The sequence below is a fragment of the Scyliorhinus canicula genome, chromosome 13 (assembly GCF_902713615.1).
Source record: "Scyliorhinus canicula chromosome 13, sScyCan1.1, whole genome shotgun sequence".
Classification (NCBI taxonomy): Eukaryota; Metazoa; Chordata; class Chondrichthyes; order Carcharhiniformes; family Scyliorhinidae; genus Scyliorhinus; species Scyliorhinus canicula.
In genome coordinates this window covers 117,655,452-117,678,193 of record NC_052158.1, presented here as the reverse complement: position 1 = coordinate 117,678,193, position 22,742 = coordinate 117,655,452, and the positions used below count along the sequence as shown (strand labels likewise).

At 46.1% G+C, this 22,742-nt stretch overlaps 1 protein-coding gene across 2 annotated transcripts in view; it reads left to right on the top strand.

Moving 5' to 3' along the window:
• LOC119976317 (endothelin-converting enzyme-like 1) overlaps positions 1 to 18,540 on the top strand; it is a 159,603-nt gene extending 141,063 nt beyond the window's left edge. Inside the window, exons 16-17 of one of the 2 annotated variants that reach the window (XM_038816760.1) lie at positions 11,152 to 11,228; positions 18,011 to 18,540. In XM_038816760.1, the coding sequence (XP_038672688.1) occupies positions 11,152 to 11,228; positions 18,011 to 18,110 (177 nt within the window). In that variant the 3' untranslated portion in view covers positions 18,111 to 18,540. Of the gene's footprint in view, positions 1 to 11,151; positions 11,229 to 15,802; positions 16,408 to 18,010 lie in introns of those variants that run through there. The other variant, XM_038816761.1, reaches the window with a different exon arrangement.
• Positions 18,541 to 22,742: the final 4,202 nt, after the last annotated feature.

The window sequence follows — 22,742 nt, the reverse complement described above, 5'->3', positions numbered from 1 at the left end:
TATTGACAAGGGGTGGGAGCACAGCGAATGGCACACTGCCAAGTAACACACGGCTGGGGGACCAGAGAATCCAGCTCAGCATTTTCTTTGCGTTCACTTTTTCTGTTTTCTTAGGTGCTCACTTACTACCTCAACCAGGTCTCTGGCTCCACAAGAAGATTTTCGTTTTGGTTCCTAATTGTCCTTACCCTTGAGTACAAGAGTCGGCAGGTCATGTTACAGTTTGAGTACAAGAGTCGGCAGGTCATGTTACAGTCGTATAGGACTTTGGTTCGGCCACATTTGGAATGCTGCGTGCAGTTCTGGTCACCACATTACCAGAAGGATGTGGATGCTTTGGAGAGGGTGCAGAGGAGGTTCACCAGGTTGTTGCCTGGTATGGAGGGTGCTAGCTATAAAGAAAGGTTGAGTAGATTAGGATTGTTTTCATTGGAAAGATGGAGGTTGAGGGGGGACCTGATTGAGGTCTACAAAATTATGAGAGGTATGGACAGGGTGGATAGCAACAAGCTTTTCCCAAGAGTGGGGGTGTCAATTACAAGGGGTCACGATTTCAAGGTGAGAGGGGACAAGTTTAAGGGAGATGTGCGTGGAAAGTTTTTTACGCAGAGGGTGGTGGGTGCCTGGAATGCTTTGCCAGCGGAGGTGGTAGAGGCGGGTATGATAGCATCATTTAAGATGCATCTGGACAGAAAAATGAACGGGTGGGGAACAGAGGGAAGTAGATCTTGGAAAATAGGCAACAGGTTTAGATAAAGCATATGGATCAGCGCAGGCTGGGAGGGCCGAAGGGCCTGTTCCTGTGCTGTAATTTTCTTTACAGTAAGAAGTCTTACAACACCAGGTTAAAGTCCAACAGGTTTGTTTCAAACACGAGCTTTCGGAGCACGGCTCCGGCTTTCGGAGCATTCACCTGAAGAAGGAGCCGTGCTCCGAAAGCTCGTGTTTGAAACAAACCTGTTGGACTTTAACCTGGTGTTGTAAGACTTCTTACTGTGCTCACCCCAGTCCAACGCCGGCATCTCCACATCATGGTAATTTTCTTTGTTCTTTGTTTCTTTGACTACCATTTTATTATTTGAGCTTTGTAAAAGATTTTTGGTGTCCCGTTTATGTTAGCCACTAAACTATTCTCAAATTATTTTTTTGTCCCAGTTATTCTTTATTTAGATTTCCTTTGTACTTTCTTTACTTCGCTTGATATTTACTGTGGCAGGAAATTTATATGTCATAAATCTCCCTTTTGTAACCGCAAAGTTCCTGTGTCACGTTCTGCTGCACTAAACACAGCCGGGCAGAATTGCAGTCTGTCCTAGTCTCCGGCCAAGAGCCCATCCAAAATCCCAGGGACAGGGTCATTTGAGGAGAGCCACCAACAGCTTATTTCCTGCCCTTGGACGGTCTTACCAACCCACTTGAGGCCCAAGTTAGCCAAAGAAAAAAAAATATTTTTCATAATTCTTTCGCTCCGACTTGTGTGGCTCCGCTGTTCATGTATATAATTGATCTATTTCAGGATCAATTAGCTTGGTATATTAAACAGTTGGAGCCTTCACAGGCTGACAAACTACTTGTCAACTGGTATGAGCTCTGATGATGTTTTTCAAAGCACTAAAAGGAGTAATTTTCCAGCAAAAGCCCTGAAATGTGTTCAAGGTGGTTTGCCATGGGAGAACTCACCTTAATCCCCCCCCCCAACCAGAATCTAGAGCAGGTCAGGCCTAAGCATGGTAGAATTCCAGAAAAAGTGGCTTCTGGTCTGTTCTCCAAGTACCCCAGATGAAAATCAGATTTACAACCAACCAAAGCATTTCAGGGTCAATGGACTCAATTTGAACTGCGTGCAAGTGGAGTTAAAATCTGACCCAATATAGCTAAACATTTCAATAGCCAGCCCAAATAATTCTTCAAACTTTTCTTTCCTTTGTTGACTTACCACAATGAGGTTAACTCTGTGGCAGTTTGCAGCTTACTTAAAGGGAAATAAAAGTCAGAAGAGTTGGACACCAGGGGCGGGATTCTCCGACCCCCCCGCCGGGTCGGAGAATCGCCGGGGGCCGGCGTCAATCCCGCCCCCGCCTTGTCCCGAATTCTCCGCCACCGGAGATTCGGCGGGGGCGGGAATTGCGCTGCGCGGTCGGCAGCCCCCCCCCCCCCCCCCCCCCCCCCGGGCAATTCTGCACCCTCTCCCACTGCACATGCGCCGGGATGATGTCAGCAGCCACTGATGCTCCGGCGCATGTGCGGACTTACGCCGGCCGGCGAAGTCCTTTTGGCCCCGGCTGGCGTGGCGCCAAAGGCCGTTCACGCCTGCCGGCGGAGCGCCAACCACTCCGGCGCGGGCCTAGCCCCTCAATGTGAGGGCTTGGCCCCTAAAGGTGCGGAGACTTCCGCACCTTTAGGGGCGACCCGACGCCGGAGTGGTTCACGCCACTCCAACACGCCGGGATCCCCGCCCCGCCGGGTAGAGGAGAATCCCGGCCCAGGTTGCTGATTCATTATCACTCATTCTACCTAATTACACACAGTCAAAATTAATCCCATTGTATGATGATTTGTAGCTTTGAAAACAGATCACAATTGATTAAATGTGCTATCAGCTGAATATATAAGGGGATAAAAGGGATATTTGTGCCACTCCAGTGTAGTACAGTGAGAATGTTGTTCCATCAGACATGCTATATTTTGGATAAAACATTCAACCGAGATCCCCTTTGCTCCTTCCGGTGGTTCTAATTTATCCCATGGCACCATTTCAAAGAAGAGGAGGACAGGTATCCCTGCAGTCCGAGACAACATTCATCCCTCAACCAAATCTCTTTAAAACAAACAGTCTGGCCCAGATCTTCTGAGCAGCAGCAACTCGCCACTCTGCTTGAAAATTCCCCCAACTTGACGCTGCTGTGCATTTCCCTTGGGGTCCTTCCTATCCTGGCTTTCACAGAAATGCACAGCGCACCATCCCTTGGAAACTCCATCAGAGTGGAGTCGAGTGGGAGGGAAGATAGGACATGCCCTCTTTTTACAGCACCAGCTGCCGCACAGTACGTTTAAAAGCCTGGATTTAATGCGTGTGAATGGGTGAGTGGATGGAGGAGTGGCTAAGTGAGTAGATTGGTTGGGTGGGTCGGGAGGCTGAGGTTTTGGTGGCTGAGGGTGTGTGGGTATGTAGGTAAGTTGGGTGGCACAGTGACACAGTAGTTAGTACTGCTGCCTCACAGCGCCAGGGACCTGGGTTCAATTCTGGCCTTGGGTGACTGTCTGTGGAGTTTGCACTATCTCCCTGTGTCTGCGAGGGTTTCCTCCCACAAAGATGTGTAGGTTAGGTGGTTTGGCCATGCTAAAATTCCCCTGAGGGTTGAAAGATGTGCAAGTTCAGTGGGGTTATGGGGATAGGGCGGGGGTGCGTAGGCCTAGATATGCTGTTCTTTCAGGGGGTCAGTGCAGACTTGATGAGCCAAATGGCCTCCTTTTGCACTGCAGAAATTCTATGGATCTAAGTGGGTGAAGTGAGTAGGTGGGTGAAGTGATAGGTAGAGTAGGTTTGGGGGGTAGTCGGGTTGGGTTGGGAGAGGGTGTAATGGGGTGGTCAGGAATGGTAATTTTGTCAGGGGAGAGTCGCGTGGTCGAGAGGGGTAGTCAGGCTTGGTCAGAGGGGAGAGTTGGAATGCTTCAGACGGTTAGTCGAGTGGCTTGGATGATAGTCGGTTTGGGGGCTTAGTTGGGTGGTTGGATTTTTAAAGGGTTGGTAGATGTGAGTTCAGGGGGGTGATGAAGAGTCAGTTGTATACTTACCCCAGTGTTAGTCTCGATTTTAATCTAATATTTCCTGGCAAAAACTTGGCAGATAGAATACATTGTAGGAAAATGTGATGTTATGCACTTTTGTAGAAATAATAAAGGAGCTGAATGTTATTTAAATGGAGAAAGACTGCAGGAAGCTGCAACAGAGAGGGATTTGAAGGCCATGTGCATAAATCACAAAAAGCTAGGATGCAAGTTCAGCAGGTAATCGGGAAGGCAAATGGAATGTTGGCCTTTATTTGAAAGGGAGTGGACTATAAAAATAGGGAAGTCTTGTGTGATAAAAATGGGGAAGTCTTGCTAAAACTGAATACACCTGGAATACTGTGAACAGTTTTGGTCCCCTTATCTAAAGAAAGATATACTGACATTGGAGGCAATCCAGAGAAGGTTCATTTGGTTGATCCTGTGTATAGAGGTATTTTCTTTGAGGAGAGGTTAAGTAGGTTGGGCCTGTATTCACTGTAGACATATAGGATTCTCAGGTGGTTGACAGGTGCTGAGAGATTGTTTCCCATTGTGGGAGAGTCTAGGGCCAGAGGGCATAATCTCAGAGGTAAGGGGACATCCATTTAAGACAGAGATAAGGAGGAATTTCTGCTCTCGAGAGGGTAGTGAATTTGTGGAATTCTTTACTGCAGAGAGCTGTAGAGTTTGGGTCTTCTCCCGCTCTCTGTGGTTATGGCCGTTCTTATCCTGGGGGGGGGGAGGGGGGGTCACACAAACAGGACCCCACTCCTCTGCTCCGCAGCGTCCAGGAGGGTGTCCAGTTCTCCCTCCCAAAATCTTGGCGCTGCACGGCGGGTGGCCATCTTCCTTGCGACGGAAGTGTTTGGGGCGGATCTGCCGCCGCGTATCGGTGGCCGCTGCCTCAGGCGCTTCCCGCGGAGCCTGTGCTGGCCCCTTGCGGACTTTTGAATCTGGGGGCCCGCTGACGCCGTTGTAAAACTCTACGGTCTTTACGATGGCGTCAACGCTTAGCCCCATTATTGGAGATTCCAGCCCCGGGGGTTCCCAAACTGGGTTGCGAATAAGGCTGCCAACTGAGATTCAATGAGTTCCTGGAGGTTTCATCACATGACTTGACCCTCACTCTCAACCATCAGTCAACCAGCACATTCATCATTATGACACACTGCCTTCCTGTGCCAACAGTGAAGCAAAATGACTCATTATCCAATTGGATGATGCTTGACTGTCAGCCAAACATGTTTTTCCCCCCCATTTTCAATATTTTTATAAATGATGAAAAGAAATGTTCAAAGGGAATGACAAATACAATGATTTTTGTCTAGGGTTGCATGCAGCAGTATTCCGGAAATTGATTTAAATTTCTAGAGACTCCAGGCCAATCCTAGATGGTTGTCAACCTAGTCATGACCCCCAGTGGTGCTTAACTGTCTGGTCTCTGAGGCCCAATTGCTGCAACAATCACAGCTTGTAAAAAGGTGGGCCTTCGCTTTTTTCTGGGCAAACACAGCAGTTTTAAATCCCTCCCCAGCTGGACATCTCTCAAACCCCCATCCCGCTTCCCCAGGCTCACCCAACAATTTTCAGTCTGGGGCATTAAAATGGGGTCATATTGGGAAATAATTTGGGCCTGAATTTTTAAGAGTCAGCAGAAACACATCCCCACTGACTTCAAGGGTCCCACTGCCATTTTATACACTAACGTGTTGATTGGCATAATGCGGGACTTCCGACCCTCAGTCAGGAGTAAGTCCTGCCTTGGAGATTGGTTGGCAGCTCTCCAGTCCCTCCAGCAACAGTGCAGCAGTGGCCGGAAGAGGCAGTGCATGGAGCTGCCAGAGCCTAAGTCCTGGGAACCAAAGACCCAGGTAAATGTCAAGGGTCCCAGGGTGGAAAGGTAGTGTAAGACTGGGGGTTACAAAGGGGGCCAATGGGATTTCGGGTGGTAGGCCAGTGGGGAGGTACACCAGTGAGAAGAGGGCTTCTGATGGAGACAACCCACCATCCACAACGTCTTGGCCGAGATCTACCTTTCTTCATATCTGAGTGCCCCCTCACCCCAAGCTGTCATCTGCCCACCAACCTAAAAATGGAAGGTGTGTGGGAAGCGGCCCTTGTGGTCATTTTAACTGGTCACTTAAGGACAAGGTTGGGCTTTGCATCCGAGGCCCTGCTTGTCACAGCGTAAAAGTGCTGTGAGGATGGGGCAGGTAGGAACTTAGAGAGAATCCAGGAGTAGGTCACTTCGCCTCTCAAGCCTGCTCTGCCATTAAATAAGATCATGATTGATCTGATTGAGCTCAACCTGACATTCCTGGCTACCTGCAATAATATTTCACCTCCCTGTTAGTCAAGAATTTAAATAGCTCTGCCTTACGATATTCAAAGACTTTGCCTCCACTGCCTTTTGAGGAAGAGAATTCGAGTGACTTAATTAATCTCGGTCTTAAATGAACGACCCCTTATTTTTAAACCGTGACCCCTTCGGGGTCCAACAAGAGAATACATTCTTTCCACATCTACCCTGCCAATGTCCCTCAGGATCTTAAAGGTATTGATCATGTCACCTCTTACTCTAGTGGATATAAACGTAACCTCACAACCCTTCCTCATAAGACAACCCGCCCGTTCATGGTATTAGTCTAGTAAACCTTCTCTGAACGGTTTCTAGCATTTTTACATCTTTCCTTAAATAAAGAGGCCAATACTATACACGATGAGATCTCACTGATGCCCTGTACAACTGAAGCGTAACCTCCCAATTCTGTAATCAGTTCCCCTCACAATAAGTTTTCCCAATTACTTGCTACATCTGCACAATAGTCTTTTGTGGGTGGTATGGTGACACAGTGGTTAGCACTGCTGCCTCACAGTACCAGGAACCCGGGTTCGAATCCGACCTCGAGTGACTGTCTGTGGAGTTTTCACATTCTCCCCGTGTCTGTGTGGGTTTCCTCCAGGTTCTCCGTTTTCCTCCCACAGTCCGGAGATGTGCAGATTAGATGGATTGGCCATGTTAAATTGCCCTTTAGTGTCCTATGGCTAGGCAGGGTTGCGGGTAAGTAGGCCTAGGTAGGGTGCACTTTCAAAGGGTTGGTGCAGACTCAATGGGCTGAATGGCCTCCTTCTGCACTTTAGGGATTCTATGATTCTATCTACTAGGACCCCCAAATCCCTCTGCACCTCAAAGCTCTGCACTCTCTCACCATTTAGATAATGAACTTTTTATTCTTCCTGCCAAAATGTACAATTTCACACTTTCCCATATTACATTCCATTTGCCAGATTTTTGTCCACTCACTTAATCTATCTATGTCCCTTCGAAGCCTCCTTAAGTCCTCTTCACAATTCACTTTCCTACCTATCTTTGTGGTCGTCAACAAATTGAGCAACCGTACCTTCAGTCCCTCCAGTTGGGGGTAGTATATTAGCATGAATAGAGGATTGGCTAACCGATAGAAGGCAGAAATTTGGGATAAGAGGGACCTCTTCAGGATGGCAGAAGAAGACTGGTGGGGGGTGCACCTGAACTGTATCCCCTCACCGTGGCCGAGCAGAGGGCACTTGGCGGACCCAAGGATTGGGAGGTTGCGATTCTGAGGTCGGGGGCGTGCAACCAAGTGAGACGCGCCCCTGCCTGGCCGTGGCCCCTCACAACACATTTATGTCCCCCCCCCTCACCACAACCCCCAACACCACCCCCCCTCACCACAACCCCCTCACCCCCCTTCACCCCATCCCAACCTCCCTCATCACAACCCCCCCACCCCACCTCACCGTAACCCCCCCAATCCCCCACCCCATCCCCTTCACCACAACTTCCCCACCACAACCCCCCACCACCTTACATCCGCCCGTCGGTCGAGCCATACATGCTGTCTTGTGTCTTACAGGACCAGTCGGCAATGTTCCGGGCCTATCTGGCGCCCCACTCCGCCGCCAGCCAGTGCCAGGGCCAGTACCCCCCAGGGACGCGGCACCGACGAGGAGGCCAGCCACCTCAACGGCCTTGCACCCGACACATCTACACAGGTCACAGCTACACAGGACACAGCTACACAGGACACAGCTACACAGGACACATCTACACAGGTCACATCTACACAGGTCACATCTACACAGGTCACATCTACACAGGTCACAGCTACACAGGTCACAGCTACACAGGTCACAGCTACACAGGACACATCTACACAGGTCACATCTACACAGGACACATCTACACAGGTCACATCTACACAGGACACAACTACACAGGTCACATCTACACAGGTCACATCTACACAGGACACATCTACACAGGTCACAGCTACACAGGTCACAGCTACACAGGACACATCTACACAGGTCACAGCAACACAGGTCACAGCTACACAGGTCACATCTACACAGGTCACAGCTACACAGGTCACAGGTCACAGCTACACAGGTCACAGCTACACAGGACACAGCTACACAGGACACAGCTACACAGGACACATCTACACAGGACACAGCTACACAGGACACATCTACACAGGTCACAGCTACACAGGGGATAGACACACAGGACACAGCTACACAGGACACATCTACACAGGACACATCTACACAGGACACATCTACACAGGTCACAGCTACACAGGTCACAGCTACACAGGTCACAGCTACACAGGACACATCTACACAGGACACATCTACACAGGACATATCTACACAGGACACATCTACACAGGTCACAGCTACACAGGTCACAGCTACACAGGTCACAGCTACACAGGACACATCTACACAGGACACATCTACACAGGTCACAGCTACACAGGTCACAGCTACACAGGTCACAGCTACACAGGACACATCTACACAGGACACATCTACACAGGTCACAGCTACACAGGTCACAGCTACACAGGACACATCTACACAGGACACATCTACACAGGACACACCTACACAGGTCACAGCTACACAGGACACATCTGCACAGGTCACAGCTACACAGGACACATCTACACAGGTCACAGCTACACAGGACACATCTACACAGGTCACATCTACACAGGTCACAGCTACACAGGACACATCTACACAGGACACATCTACACAGGACACATCTACACAGGTCACAGCTACACAGGTCACATCTACACAGGACACATCTACACAGGTCACAGCTACACAGGTCACAGCTACACAGGTCACAGCTACACAGGTCACAGCTACACAGGACACAGCTACACAGGTCACAGCTACACAGGTCACAGCTACACAGGTCACAGCTACACAGGACACATCTACACAGGTCACAGCTACACAGGGGATAGACACACAGGGGATGGCAACACAGCACACACTGACACAGGGGACGCCAGACTTTGGGCCCGATGAGGACATTGCATTAGACTACCCGGCATTACTATCATCCACATCCTCCACCATCGCAGAGACTAACACCTCAGTTGGGATCATTTGTGAGGAGGTTTCTGGGACATTTATTGGTGCGCACCAGACAGCTGCTCCGGTACAACAGGTGGAGGTAGGAGCAGCCGAGGGGCCAGACGGTTGGAGGACAGCCCAGCTCCAGCAACCAGCTGCCGCCCAGACGGGTCCCGGGTTCCTGGAATTTCTACTCCCACCCAAAGACGCGATGCAGTCAGCGACCCAGGGACCAGAGAAGGTGATGACAGCCGGCTTGTAGCACCTGCAGACGCAGGTGGAGGAGTCCAACCGCGTGCAGGAGCAGGGAGTGGTGCCGGTCATGCATGCCACCCAGGCCGAAACTGCACGGGTGGCGTCCGCGGTGGAGGCAAATGGGGGCGATGGTGTTGGACATGGGTCACGTTATGCAAGGCGTGGGGCTTTCTGTGCAGGCGGGGACAGTGGTCCAGGACATGGCTGCTCACTCACAGGCATCCATGTGCCAGAGCCATGTGCAGATTGCGGCGGCGCTCCTCACTGTGGCCCAGTCCCAGCAGGCCGTGGCCCAGTCTCAGGAGGCCATGGCTGAGAGCATCCATGCTATTGCCCAGGTGCTGGCTAGTGTCGCACAGACCCAAAGGGAGATGGCGCAGTCCCAGAGGGAGATGGCACAGTCCCAGTGGGAGGTGTCATGTTCCCAGTTAGAGATGGCCCAATACCTGAGCTCCATAGCCGCTAACGTCCAGACCCTTGTCGATGCCACGGCGGGACTCCAGGGCTGGCAGCGCTAGATGTCGGGGGTGCCTTGGGGGAGGGCTCCGCTCGCACCCCCATCCAATGGAGAAGCCTGGGGGCCACTGGCCACCCCGAGGGAGGGGGAGGTGTTGGAGAATGTACCGTTGACTCCTTCAGGGGAGGTCCTGGAACACTGCATCACCCCACCCCCCTCCCCCACGTCCACACCCGGCTGAAAGTTGTTGGGTCTTTGTGTGTGCATGTCAGACATTGTCTAACAATTTGGAGCTCAGCTTATCGCAGAGCGGGCTGTCATCATCCTCCATGCCATGGACCAGACCCACTGTCACTGGTAAACATATGCCCCCAGCTTGATGTGCCGCACGTGGATGTGTAATGGAGGGGTGATGTGCATGCGGGTGTTGCGGTGGTGTGGGAGGGGAGGGTGGTCGGTGGTGGGGGAGGTGAGGGTGGCCGGTGGTGTGGGAGGGGAGGGTGGTCGGTGGTGGGGGAGGTGAGGGTGGCCGGTGGTGTGGGAGGGGAGGGTGGTCGGTGGTGTGGGAGGGGAGGTGGTCGGTGGTGTGGGAGGGGAGGTGGTCGGTGGTGTGGGAGGGGAGGGTGGTCGGTGGTGTGGGAGGGGAGGGTGGTCGGTGGTGGGGGAGGTGAGGGTGGTCGGTGGTGGGGGAGGTGAGTGTGGTCGGTGGTGGGGGAGGTGAGTGTGGTCGGTGGTGAGGTGGTGCCGTGTTGTGGTGTCCGGCCTAGCGCAGGCTCGGAGAATCCAGCCCTTGGTCAATGGTATTAATGCCTCACTTAATCCAATATAAAATCAGCCAGACGCCAGGCTATTTGAAATATGGGTCTTTTTCTGAAGTTCAGTAGTGCATAATTGATTTTACGCATTGCAAACTAAAGGGTCTTCTAAGTATAATAAATTACCAAGGGGTGCCAAACAGTAAATAATTATTTCCTCCAAAAATAACTCTCACCAATAATAATCAATAGTAACAATTACCTTGCGATTTGAATTTGGATTTGGATTTGTTTATTGTCATGTGTACCGAGGTAGAGTGAAAAGTATTTTTCTGCAAGCAGCTCAACAGATCATTCAGTACATGGGAAGAAAAGGGAATTAAACAAAATTCAAGAAAATACATAATAGGGCTAAATTTGACACTGTGGTATTTAATGTGAACTTCCTAATTAAATGTGGACTGATTTTTAATTATTACACTGCCTCATTAGAATTGGTGTATGAAGAGAAGATCCCAGTCTATCTACCTACAGCTGCTTACCGACAAACATGCCCCAGAACACTACAGGTATCGTTCTTTATAATGTTTGATCCTTCTGCCTATTGCATCAAACTTTTTTTAAAAGTTTATTTTAAATAATTTTGAATTTATGGATTTTCATCACATTATACTGAAATTATTTTGATCTGCAGTCAGACAGCCGGAATTAACATTGTTACTTAAACTGTATTTTTTCATGTGTTCTGTATAACAAAATAGTTCCAAATATTTTTCCTCAAATTGAAGTTCTGACACAAACAAAAGTTAAATAAATCATGGCAATGGGTGTGATTCAGTGGCTGCGTTGCACTCAAGCGAGAGCACAATGCGGCTAGTAGATCCCGAGTGAAGCCTCGCGCCGACCTCCCAACAGCCTTTGCGCTTCGCGGGATATACCTAAGTCCCGTGAGGCTTCGGAATTGGAACCAAACAGCATTCACTAAAGTAGGTCTTAAACCTTCTTACGGCCTTCCTACCCAGAATCTACCCTCCCTCGCTGGTCAGGGATATTTCCCCTGGAAGGTGGGTACCTTGGCACTGCACATCTGTCACCTTGGTATTGCAACCCTGGCACAGCCAAAATGCCTGAGTGACACTTCCAAGCTGGCAGGAGCACAGCCAGGGTGGCAGTGAAAGGGTGCCACAGTGGCACTGCCAAGCGTCAGGGCCCAAGGGGGGGCTACGCCCATGAAAGGAGGGTGGAGGAGGGCTTTCAAGGGTGGGGGCCTGCAGTGCAGGTAAGCAGAGGCCTCTGGGAAGTTTGGGGGGTGGTGACAGGTGGGGATCGTAGAAGGGGAGGTGCTGTAGGGGGCCTGAAGAGGGGGACCCCCAAGGGACCCCTTAGCAGGGTGTTCTCACTTGGGGGGTATGGGATAGTGTCTATGTGTGTGGGGGGGTGACATTTACCATGGGTGGTGGGGGTGGGGCTGATCTCAGAGTTCAGCTCCCCAGTGCCAAAACAAATTCTACGTGTGGGCTAAACTGATGAGAACCTCCCAAAGACCCAAAAAAGTGACGAAGTGTCATTGAATAGTGGTGGGGAACTCGCTGGCTGAGCCGACAGAAATTTCATCAAAAACCCACCCAAACAAACTTAGAAATTCATTGGGAGAATCGTGCCCTATCCATCGTCAATGGATAGTGGTGGGGAACTCCCTGAAAAACCTGCCAAAAGTGAATTTAGAAATTTTGCCATTGAATTCCGCCCAATATATTTTAAAGATACTGCGTTTAAATACCTTAAATGTACAATGTACATATATTTTTCATTTGTACTCTGGGTGAGTTCCACTAGTATGGCAATACATACAGCCCATCCTTAGTTACTGTGGGACAGTTGTAAAACTTTATGTTACATAGCAATTGTTTTTACAGCCGAATACCCGACATAGCCATTTCAAAAGGGATTAGAAGTCAATAGAATGGACCGTGATCTTACATGATGGTGTAAAATGTGTCATTGTGAGCGGCAGCTCCTTTTACACTTTTTCCTTTGACACCTCTCCTTTTTAAAATTTCAATTGTGTTCAAAGTTTCCAAAAGTAATATCCTTGTTTCATGAATAATGAATGGTCACTGTCTCCTTATATATCCTACAACCCCCAAATGCATCATAGTCCTCCCTTGCCAATCTTCCAGCCAAGCACTCGGCTGATTGAACTTTCCCCAATTAGTCCAACCCAAACTTTTATGATTGGGATGTGAACCATATCATTAATTTACAAATCTGGGCCTTATCTTTGTCAAAGAGAAAGGTAGGTGGTCAGGAATTTTCCAACTCCATAATTCCATCTTCACCCTGAAGGAGCTGGTCCGGCTTATTTTTATGTCTGGGAGGTGGCCATGGGCTGAAGACAAACCTGCCCCCATTGGATGTGGGTCCAAGGTGGCAATAGAGGTGGGGAGATGTTGAAGCCAGTAGGCTAGGAAGCTTGCCTGTATTTACTCAGATATTTGCCCAGTTATAATCATGACTGTCAGGCTCTCTAGCCTTCACTTCTTACCTGTTCACCTTCCACCCATTCCCATGCCTCCTCCATGGCCCTTCTAATGCCACTCCACACCAGTGCCCCTTCCATTACCCCTTGTCCCTCCATCTCCAGCCATGTATTCTCCATACTCACTGTTTCAATATCCATGTACAGAAACAGTGAGTTATTGGTAAGTTTGACAAGTCTTTGAAATACTCCTGAAACTGACAACATTAGCAAACGCATTTTGAAACTCTCCTTTGTTCATGCTACAGCCTCATACAAATGTCAGTAACACACACTCACAATATCAATGACAAAAAGCTTTAACTCACTTTGCACTCTTTAATCTTATATAAATAAACACCCAGACATTGAAAAACTCAAATAAAGATCAGGTTAATACAAGGCAATGGGCAGCATGGTAGCACAAGTGATTAGCATTGTGGCTTCACAGTGCCAGGATCCCAGGTTCAATTCCCTGCTGGGTCACTGTCTATGCGGAGTCTGCACGTTCTCCCTGTGTCTGCGTGGGTTTCCTCCGGTTGCTCCGGTTTCCTCCCACTATCCAAAGACGTGTGGATTAGATGGATTGGCCATCTAATCCATGGCCCTGAGTGACCAAAAAAGGTTAGGAGGGGTTATTGGGTTACGGGGATAGGGGGGAAGTGAGGGCTTAAGTGGGTCAGTGCAGACTCGATGGGCCGAATGGCCTCCTTCTGCACTGTATGTTCTATGTAAACTATGTAAGGTAATGAAAATGCCAGCCAAACAAAGATAGTAATCCGCTGCAAACTGAATCAAAATTGAGTACAGGGCTGAGTCCGTTGGCCATTCTAGGAGCTCAGCCAAGCATTCATAATGAAGTCATCTGGAAAATACATGTGTCTAGCTCTCAGTTATGTTGACACAATTGCTAGATGGCCTCATAATGAATGCTTTGGTTGAGCTCCAAGAAAAGCTAATGAATCAAGCTCAGCAGGAAATATTGAGTTAGTTTGCATATTTGATTAACATCCTTATTACCGTTTGATAACCTGCTCTTTCTTTCAAGAATGTTTTTTCAATGCTGGTGTGTTCATGTGGACAAGATTAAGAGGTATGATGTGAATTGAAGGTTTCCTTAATGGGATACTGCCTGTGATTGATTGAAATATTTATGTTAAATTAAGAGGGCAGTGGTTTTGAAAGAGAATGTTGAATGTTTGGCTATTCATTCAGTTTCTGACTCAAGACTGAGGGTCTCTCCATGGTTCATGTCTCCTCTGAGATGTGCTGAACCTTGTTCAGTAACAAAATGGGCCCAGCTCCATAAAAATTGTGAGGGAGTTTTATAGATGAATACAATGGGAATAGAGAAATACCGACCCCGAAGTGCAGAAGGTTTTAGTTTAGACAGATATGATCGGTGTAGGATTGGAGGGCCTATTCCCGTGCTGTATTTTTTTTTGAGTTTGGATGCCCACCCCTCCATAGGAGTTGTCAAGGGTGGGAGTACCTCGTGGGTGGTAGTACTTCATGCAGGCTCGCTTCCTGCACCCTTATCACACACAAGCAAAAAAAGCCAGAAACAGGAATAGTGGTGGCAATCCCAGAATCAGGTACTGCTTGCCTTTTTTAAAGTTCTCCTCACCCAATCTTGTTAGCTGTTTAGTTGCTGTTGTATAAAGAGTCAAAAGTTCTACTCCTTCTCACAAACACCTTTATTTTCCTTTAACACAACTCTGTACAAAAACTCTATCATCACATCACATGCCTCAAAGGCCACCTGAAGCTTCTTTACATAATCAGTGTCAATTATTGGATACTTAACATAAATGAGACATTTAATTGGAATGTCTCTTAACCCATTCCTTAACAGGCCTGACTCCTTGAAAATTTGGCCCTTGGTCTATATCGCTATTCCTCTGTACCTTCTCAATCTTCAATCACCTCACTTTGTTCCATACTTTTCATTTCTCCCCCTCAAATTCTGTCTACTACACACCAAAGTCCCACCACATTTTTCATAAAAATATCCTCCCCACTTTCTTCATACAGCCTTTGCACTATGTAACTTCTCATCCTTCATGAATTCAAACTCAGCTTTCCCTGATATTTCTTGTTTGTTTTCATTATACTTCGTCCATCCTAAACCCTTAATTCCAGATAAATTCTCTCAACCATGTATTCAGCCACCATTGCTATTTTCCATGCTCCCAATGATGCACAAGATCCAAAAAGTTGCCACACAAAAACAAACCATTTGCTGCAACAATTCCAAGCTAATATTAAACCTTCATGGGAGCAAAGTCGTTTTAAATCAACTTTATTCCCATATCTGCATAGGGTCCTCCTTCATCCATTTACCCAGTCTAATATTGAATGTTAACGTTGTTTGTGCCTCAATCACTCACACTGTAACACCCTTCGGCTCAACAACACCTCCCAGCCTCCAAACTTTCTGATACTCTCTTTTTGTCCTTTTATGCATCATGGCTCCCTTAGTCCCACCATCAATACTGCACATTTTCTTTGTATAGTTTTTTTCTACAAACATCAATAAAGTATTCAAACACTTACATTATTATGGTAATTTGCTAAATAGTGTGGAAAGGCAATCTGTTAAGTATGCACTTATTTTTTTTTTAGGTGAAGAATAGATGTTTTGTTTCTCAACAGCAAGCCCAATGATCTGGAAAGAGCACAGATCATTCGAGCAAACCTAAATGGATGATAGCAGTAATTTACAAGTAAAGTCTACCTTCATTCATTTGCCTCTTATCAAACAGAGTTCTATTTCTATCTCTTGTTTGGTTTCCTCTGTTACTTCCACTGTTCCGTTCATCTCTGCTATCTTGTTCTTTCTTGGCTGACTTTAATAAACAATTATCAATCCACTTCAGACTCTAGTGGAGTCATTTTCCATTCCACGTGTCAGCTTGGAGCAATGTATCCTGTTCACTGCCAAACCATGGTGGCCATTTTCTAATTTAAAAACTGAGATCAAAATGAAAGTTATGTATCTTGTCAGTCTCTTGAGCCAAGAGACATTTGTGCCAGTTTTAATGCACATGACTCACTCCAAACCTTTACTGGGTTAGGTAGAACCTGTTTTAAAAATATATAATTCTGGTCATATTCCTATGTGCTCTTCCAGCCTTCAAATTACCCACAGTTGGTTTTTATGTATTTCCATAGTAAGAATGTAACTTCCAGATTGACCTGTTGAGGAAAATATCCTGTTTCGACACTTTAAATTCTATGTAATTTTGAAATTGAGTCTAAGAATACTAAATCGATACATTAGTACACATAATTATTTTCCTGCCCATTTTTTTCTGAATTCGAAATTTTCCTTGAAATAGTGGGGAACTATGAAACAAAATTCTTTATCCACAAAAGCATGTAGTGTATTTCCTGACCAACCAATCTATACTCTCTAAATGCTTCTCATTTTCTAAGATTATTTTCCACAGCATCAAAAACACACATACTGTAAATTAGAACATGGAATGTTTATTACAGATGGCTAAAATAAAATTTAAACAGGAATAGAAAAGTATTTAAAAAGGAAGACTACAAAAGAATACGAGGAAAGGGAGATGGGAGTAGACAGTACAGTTCCTGTGATACAGTTCAAAAAACATTATCAGCCAAAATACTATGGTTCAACAAACTAAAAATTCCCCAGCTCTTCTGAAGAAACAAAGCCATGGTTCCACAGGCATGAATATATTTTACGATGTCAACTAAGTGACTATTCAACATCTCGGACTCAAAAGTATGGGCACAATCTTCCCAAAAGGAACAAAGTCCCCGAATGAGCCCGTTTAGCCACGTGTTTCCCAGCACTCACAGTGCCGAGAAACACATGGCTATTCAACGCGACTCACTTTGAATAAGGGACCTAAGCGGGAAAGCACGGCCAAGGCCGTACTTAGCCCTGTTTTTTTACAATGGGGAGCTTCACTCGCTGGAACTCGGGACGAATTTTAAATGGCGTCCCAATTTCCAACCTCCCTCCCAGCCCGAACGCAACATGGGAGGATCCCCCAAATCCCACACTGGGTGTGCCAGGGTACCAAGGTGGCACCAGCAGTGCAGGGCACCACCCTGCCCAAAGGGCATACAGCTGGGGGCCTCCAATCCTCTTGGAGACCCCACAAGTGCTGTTCCACCTGGTTCCCATTTGTGTACTAAACAATGCTCGCCCAAGGAAGCCGAGGCAAAGGGATTGAATTCCAAAGCCTCAAGTACCTCGGGAATCTGCACATTAGAGTACGGCTTGCTGCCTCGCTCTAATATGCAGATTTGTTGACAAGTGATCCTGCCCATTGTGGACGGAATTTCCCTTGCAATGTCTCGTGAGATTGCGTTGAATCTCGTGAGGTGTTGCGAGCCTGATAGATCCTGGGAGCAGGATCTCCCGGCTTTCACTGGTCACGCTGCACCATGGCGAGCTGATTTTTCAATGCAGCTTGGCCAGAGAATTGCGCCCTATATGTCGGCAGACTATCTGAGTGTAAAGGGCTGACACCCAACTCAAGCCCAATCCTCTTCCCATTAAAAATCTACTTTTAGCAGAGGCCAATGAAAAACAATCGGAACTGGGAACTTCTGTTTTTTGCCCCACACACCCAACCTCAGGGCACCAATTGTAGTGTGTCAGCCCAGTACATTTAGCGCACAGACCAGTGATTGACTGTAGGATCATCTGATCTGTGTGGTTCAGTCAGGTATTTCTTTTACCACCTAAACCATAAATAGTGGTTGCTAAACATGACCCCAACATAATATTCATTTACAAAAATAGGTTATGTATATTGCAAATGGTAATCTTCCTTTTTATTTTAACAGGGTTTTTGGGAGTGTTTCCCAGTTTGATGAATTTGGAAGGGCATTCCATTGTCCAAAAAGAGCTCCAATGAATCCAGTTGAAAAATGTTCAGTGTGGTGATTTCAACTGTACTTTTTAATCTAAACAGCAGTTTTGTTTTTTCCTTAGTGTTTAATAAAATGTGGCCAGTTCTTCTTCTCTTGATTGTATTTTTAATTTCTTAAATAAAAATAGCTGAATTCCTCTAAGTGTATTAAGAACAGCAAAATGTCACTACTTTTATGGTTCACCTGGTATGCACATATTTATAAAAGAGGTTCAAATAAGAACCTTTCTCTTTTCACCATGCCTTCTTGTTACCAGTCTTAAACTACTTTAGGAAATCAATGTTTCATGATTGAGCTGTATTTCATGTTATCATTGCAAAATTGTGTTTCAATGTATGCCAATTGTTAAAATCAAACAGGATGTTTTAGACTGGTTGAATATTTGTGCACTTTATTGAAAACTTATTGGAATATGTCTTGCAAATAAAATTGTATCATATAAAGATTTAGTTTCTTTTTCTTTAAGTGCATAGCAGAAAGTGGAATAAAATGCACCAAATTATTTGGGCTTCTTAATTATGTGATACCTAGTAAAACACAGGCTCATCAGTCTACAACTTTTGTGATTAAATTGATATGGCTAGTTTTTTTAAATTTAATGTAATTAAGTTAAAGTGTTATTGCTTTAAATGTCAAATAAGGTGCCATTAGTTCTTTGAAAAAATGTTTATTGCCTCTATAGTTACACTCTACTTTGAAATTGGAACATGGCTATGGATAATGTAAGAAAGTTGGTTTTCAAAATCCTGGCAAATATATGGTAAGGAAGCAGATGAATCCTTAACATCCTCCTCTAACTCTTTAACAAGGAACCATCTGGGGTTGTCCCATTGGTGTAGATTGTGATGAAATAAACTTGACTTGACTCACCAAATTGCATTGCATTTAATCCAGTTCCGATCAAAAGGAATTTAACTTAACCCTTGGTTAACCCTGTAGTGTGAATGAATTAACTCTTTGTTACTCAAGTATCAAGCAAGATGCCCTGCACAGAACGCTATTTATTGATTACAAATTGCAACTTAACTTTAAAGTTGGGTACAGAAACACATAATAGACATACATAAATATAATGAGTTGCCTACCAGTTGAGTAGCAAATCATTACTGGAATTAGTTACTCAACAAAATGGGAAGCAAAAGTCATACAGTTAATTCAGTGTAACACTAAGTCATCATTAGCTGTGACCCAACTCTCAGGTTATAAATTAGTGAGAATAATTCCTGAGATAGCTGACAAACTAACAACTTTGGACAGCCAGGCTATCACATAGCTCAACTCTACATATGTGATGAGCAACATTCAGAAATGATACAACCTTATCTTCAGATTTGGTATAATTGAGTTAATCTCATTCCTTTCCTGAGATATGGATGTGAACTTTTGGAGCATTGGTTCAATGAACTCCTTCATGGTGGGGTGTCCTTTTGGGTTCTGGAAGTTGTAGGTTTGTGAGTTGCTGTTTAAAAAGTCATGGCAAATGGCTAAAATTTATCCTGCAGATAGGACACTTGCAACCACAGAAATAGATGCTTTGGCTAGTAAGTAAAGTGCCAATTACACAGACTGCTTTGGCTAAGGTGGTGTTGAGCTTTGTCAGTGTTGATACAGATGCACACATCATTATAATGGGTTATTCCATCATATCTCTGATTTGTGTCTTATAAATGGACAAAAAGCTTTGGAGAATTATGAACTAAGCCATTTACTACAAAATACCCAGCCTCTGGCCAATAGCCCTGACATTTATGTTACTGGTTCAATAGCGTGTCTGGATATTTGAGAGTGAGGTTATAAAGAATGTGTGAGAGTTTTATCATTGGCAGATGATAACATTAGGATTTGAGCAGGGACGAGTAATGAAGGTTTTAAGGAAGCCAAGGTCTTCCTTAAAGATCTTCCTTTGGGCAGTACGATAGCACAAATGATTAGCACTGTGGCTTCACAGCGCCAGGGTCCCAGGTTCGATTCCCTGCTGGGTCACTATGCAGAGTTTGCACGTTCTCCCCGTGTCTGTGTGGGTTTCCTCCGGATACTCCGGTTTCCTCCCATGGTCCAAAGACGTGCAGGTTAGGTGGATTGACCATGATAAATTGCCCTTAGTGATCAAAAAAAGAGGTTAGGAGTGATTATTGGGTTACGGGAATAGGGTGGCAGTGAGGGCTTAAGTGGGTCGGTGCAGACTCGATGGGCCGATTGGCCTCCTTCTGCACTGTATGCTCTATGTTCTAGAAAAAAAAAGGTGATATAGGGGAGCTCATATCAGATTGAGAGGAAGAATTAACTTGAAGGAGTGAGAAGTGTGGGAGTTACGATGTAATTTGAAATAATGAAGGTTCCCTGTGCAGAGGCCAAGATAACAGAGAGGGGGAGCATTTCTAAAAGGAAGTCAGCATAGGAGCAAAATTAATTACAGGACAATGGTTGTAAATTAAAGGCATGAGCAATGGGAAGGTATGAGGTACTCGATGGAGGACAGATAGTTGAGGTGTGGGCGAATAGGGCAAGCAGGGAAAAATGTAGCTAAATGAGGAAACTAAAGGGAAAGGAGAGACTGCTTCTAAGCCATGTTTCTATCAGTGTCAGACTATAAATGTAATCATCCATGATGAGGTTGTGGATGACTAATATTTTGTTGGCAAGTGAGCAAATATTCAAGAGGGCAAACTAGCAGAGCTAATTATTAAACTGGTGCCAGTATGGAAGAGGTGAGCAAGATAAGGAGAACCTTGGAGAGATTAATACCCGAGCCAATCTAAGTGAGACAACTGATAGGAATTAGGGTTGCTGCTCCTAAAAGAGGCAGTGATAAATGTCACAGTGAATGCTAAGGAAGCTAATGGGAAGTGTTATCGTTTTCATTGGGATTCTATGTTGAGATGGCATAGGAGAAAAACTAGGCTAAGGATTTGAGTTTTCTCACCAGCACTCAACTTAATTGCCTCACCCAGGACAGGCAGAAATGTCCAGAACGTGATTTAAGGAACTATTCAATTGCAACATCATTCTCACCATATTCCAATTTGCCAGATTGTATTGAATTCCCAAATCATATTGAAATGACTATCGGATGGGCAAGACTAGTCTGGGACACACAACATTTGTTGGTTTGTAAACATTAGCATTGTAAACGGACTCTGGTTGAGGTGGCTAGAGATGTGAACATGATCAAATGCAAAGAACAGTTGTTCCTGGAGGAGTTCTGATTCACAAACGTTGCCTTCCCAGGTTTGGGGTGTTGTTCTGGTTCACTGCTAACTTATGACCAGCAATGTGATATTTAAATTAAATTGATCATGATGTGCAACAATGTGATTGCTGGTTGTTGAAGGGTCACTGGCCTGAGATAGCCCCATAACATCAAGAACAAAATACTGCAGATGCTGGGATCTGAAATAGGAAGAAAAATACTGCAAAAATTCAGTTGTGACCTTTCATCAGAACTGAAGATAAACCTTGGCAGCATGGTGGCACAGTGGTTAACACTGCTGCCTCACAGCTCCAGGGACCTGGGTTCAATTCCGGTCTCGGGTGACTGTATGGAGTTTGCATTTCTCCCAGTGTCTTCGTGGGTTTCCTCCGGGTGCTCCGGTTTCCTCCCACAGTCCAAAGATGTGCAGATTAGGTGAATTGGCTATACTAAATTGCCCCTTAATGTCCAAAAGGTTAGGTGGGGTTACTGGGATAGGGTGGCAGCATGGACTTCAGTATGGTGTGGTCGCACAATGGTTAGCACTGCTGCTTCATAGCACCAGGGCCCCAGGTTCGATTTCCAGTTTGGGTCACTGTATGCAGAGTCTGCACATTCTCAATGTGGGTTCCTCTGGGTACCTCTCAAGTCCTGAAAGACATGCTTGTTAGATGCATTGGACATTCTGAATTCTCCCTCAGTGTACCCAAACAGGTGCTGGAATGTGGCAACTGGGGGATTTTCACAGTAACTTTATTGCAGTGCTAATGTAAGCCTACTTGTGACAATAAAGATTTTTTTAAAAGAGCCAGTGCAGACTCAGATGGTCAAATGGCCTCTTTTTGCACTGTAAATTCTATAATTCGATGAAACCACTGCTAGAAGGGGTCGGAAGATAGTGGAGGCCAGCGGAGATTTATGTAACAATGTTTTATGGTGTAAGAGTGGTGATGGATATAGTAAAGAAACAAATAATTGTGCCCAACTGAGGCAGAAATAGCTGCACAAAAATAATCTGATTGCAACAGAAGTGACAAAGAAAGTCCCCAACAAAAACACAAATAGAACAAGGTGGAGGCAGAGGTTATGATATAAAGCTGCTGTTGAGCGTCCGAGACTACAGGTGCCGCTCTTCAATCTTGCATTGAGCCTCCTTGATGCTGTAGCAACCACGATCAGAGTGGGAACAAGGTAAAGAATTAAAACAACCTTCTGCCCTGTTACGGCTGCTGACTGAGCTGATACGTTTCCAGCCGTCTCTGCCTTGCCTTGCCTTGCCTTGCCTCTCGTGTGGAACAAGGAGGGAGTGCGATTGGAGCAGAAGTCGTTCAGCGCGCCGGAAGATTTAAATTTAAATCTCCGAATCACGAGACGCTGCCAACGGCTCCGCCTCATGACTGAAGTGCGGCGAGAGGGGGGTGACGTAATTAGATGGGCGGCCGAGCCAGCAAATCA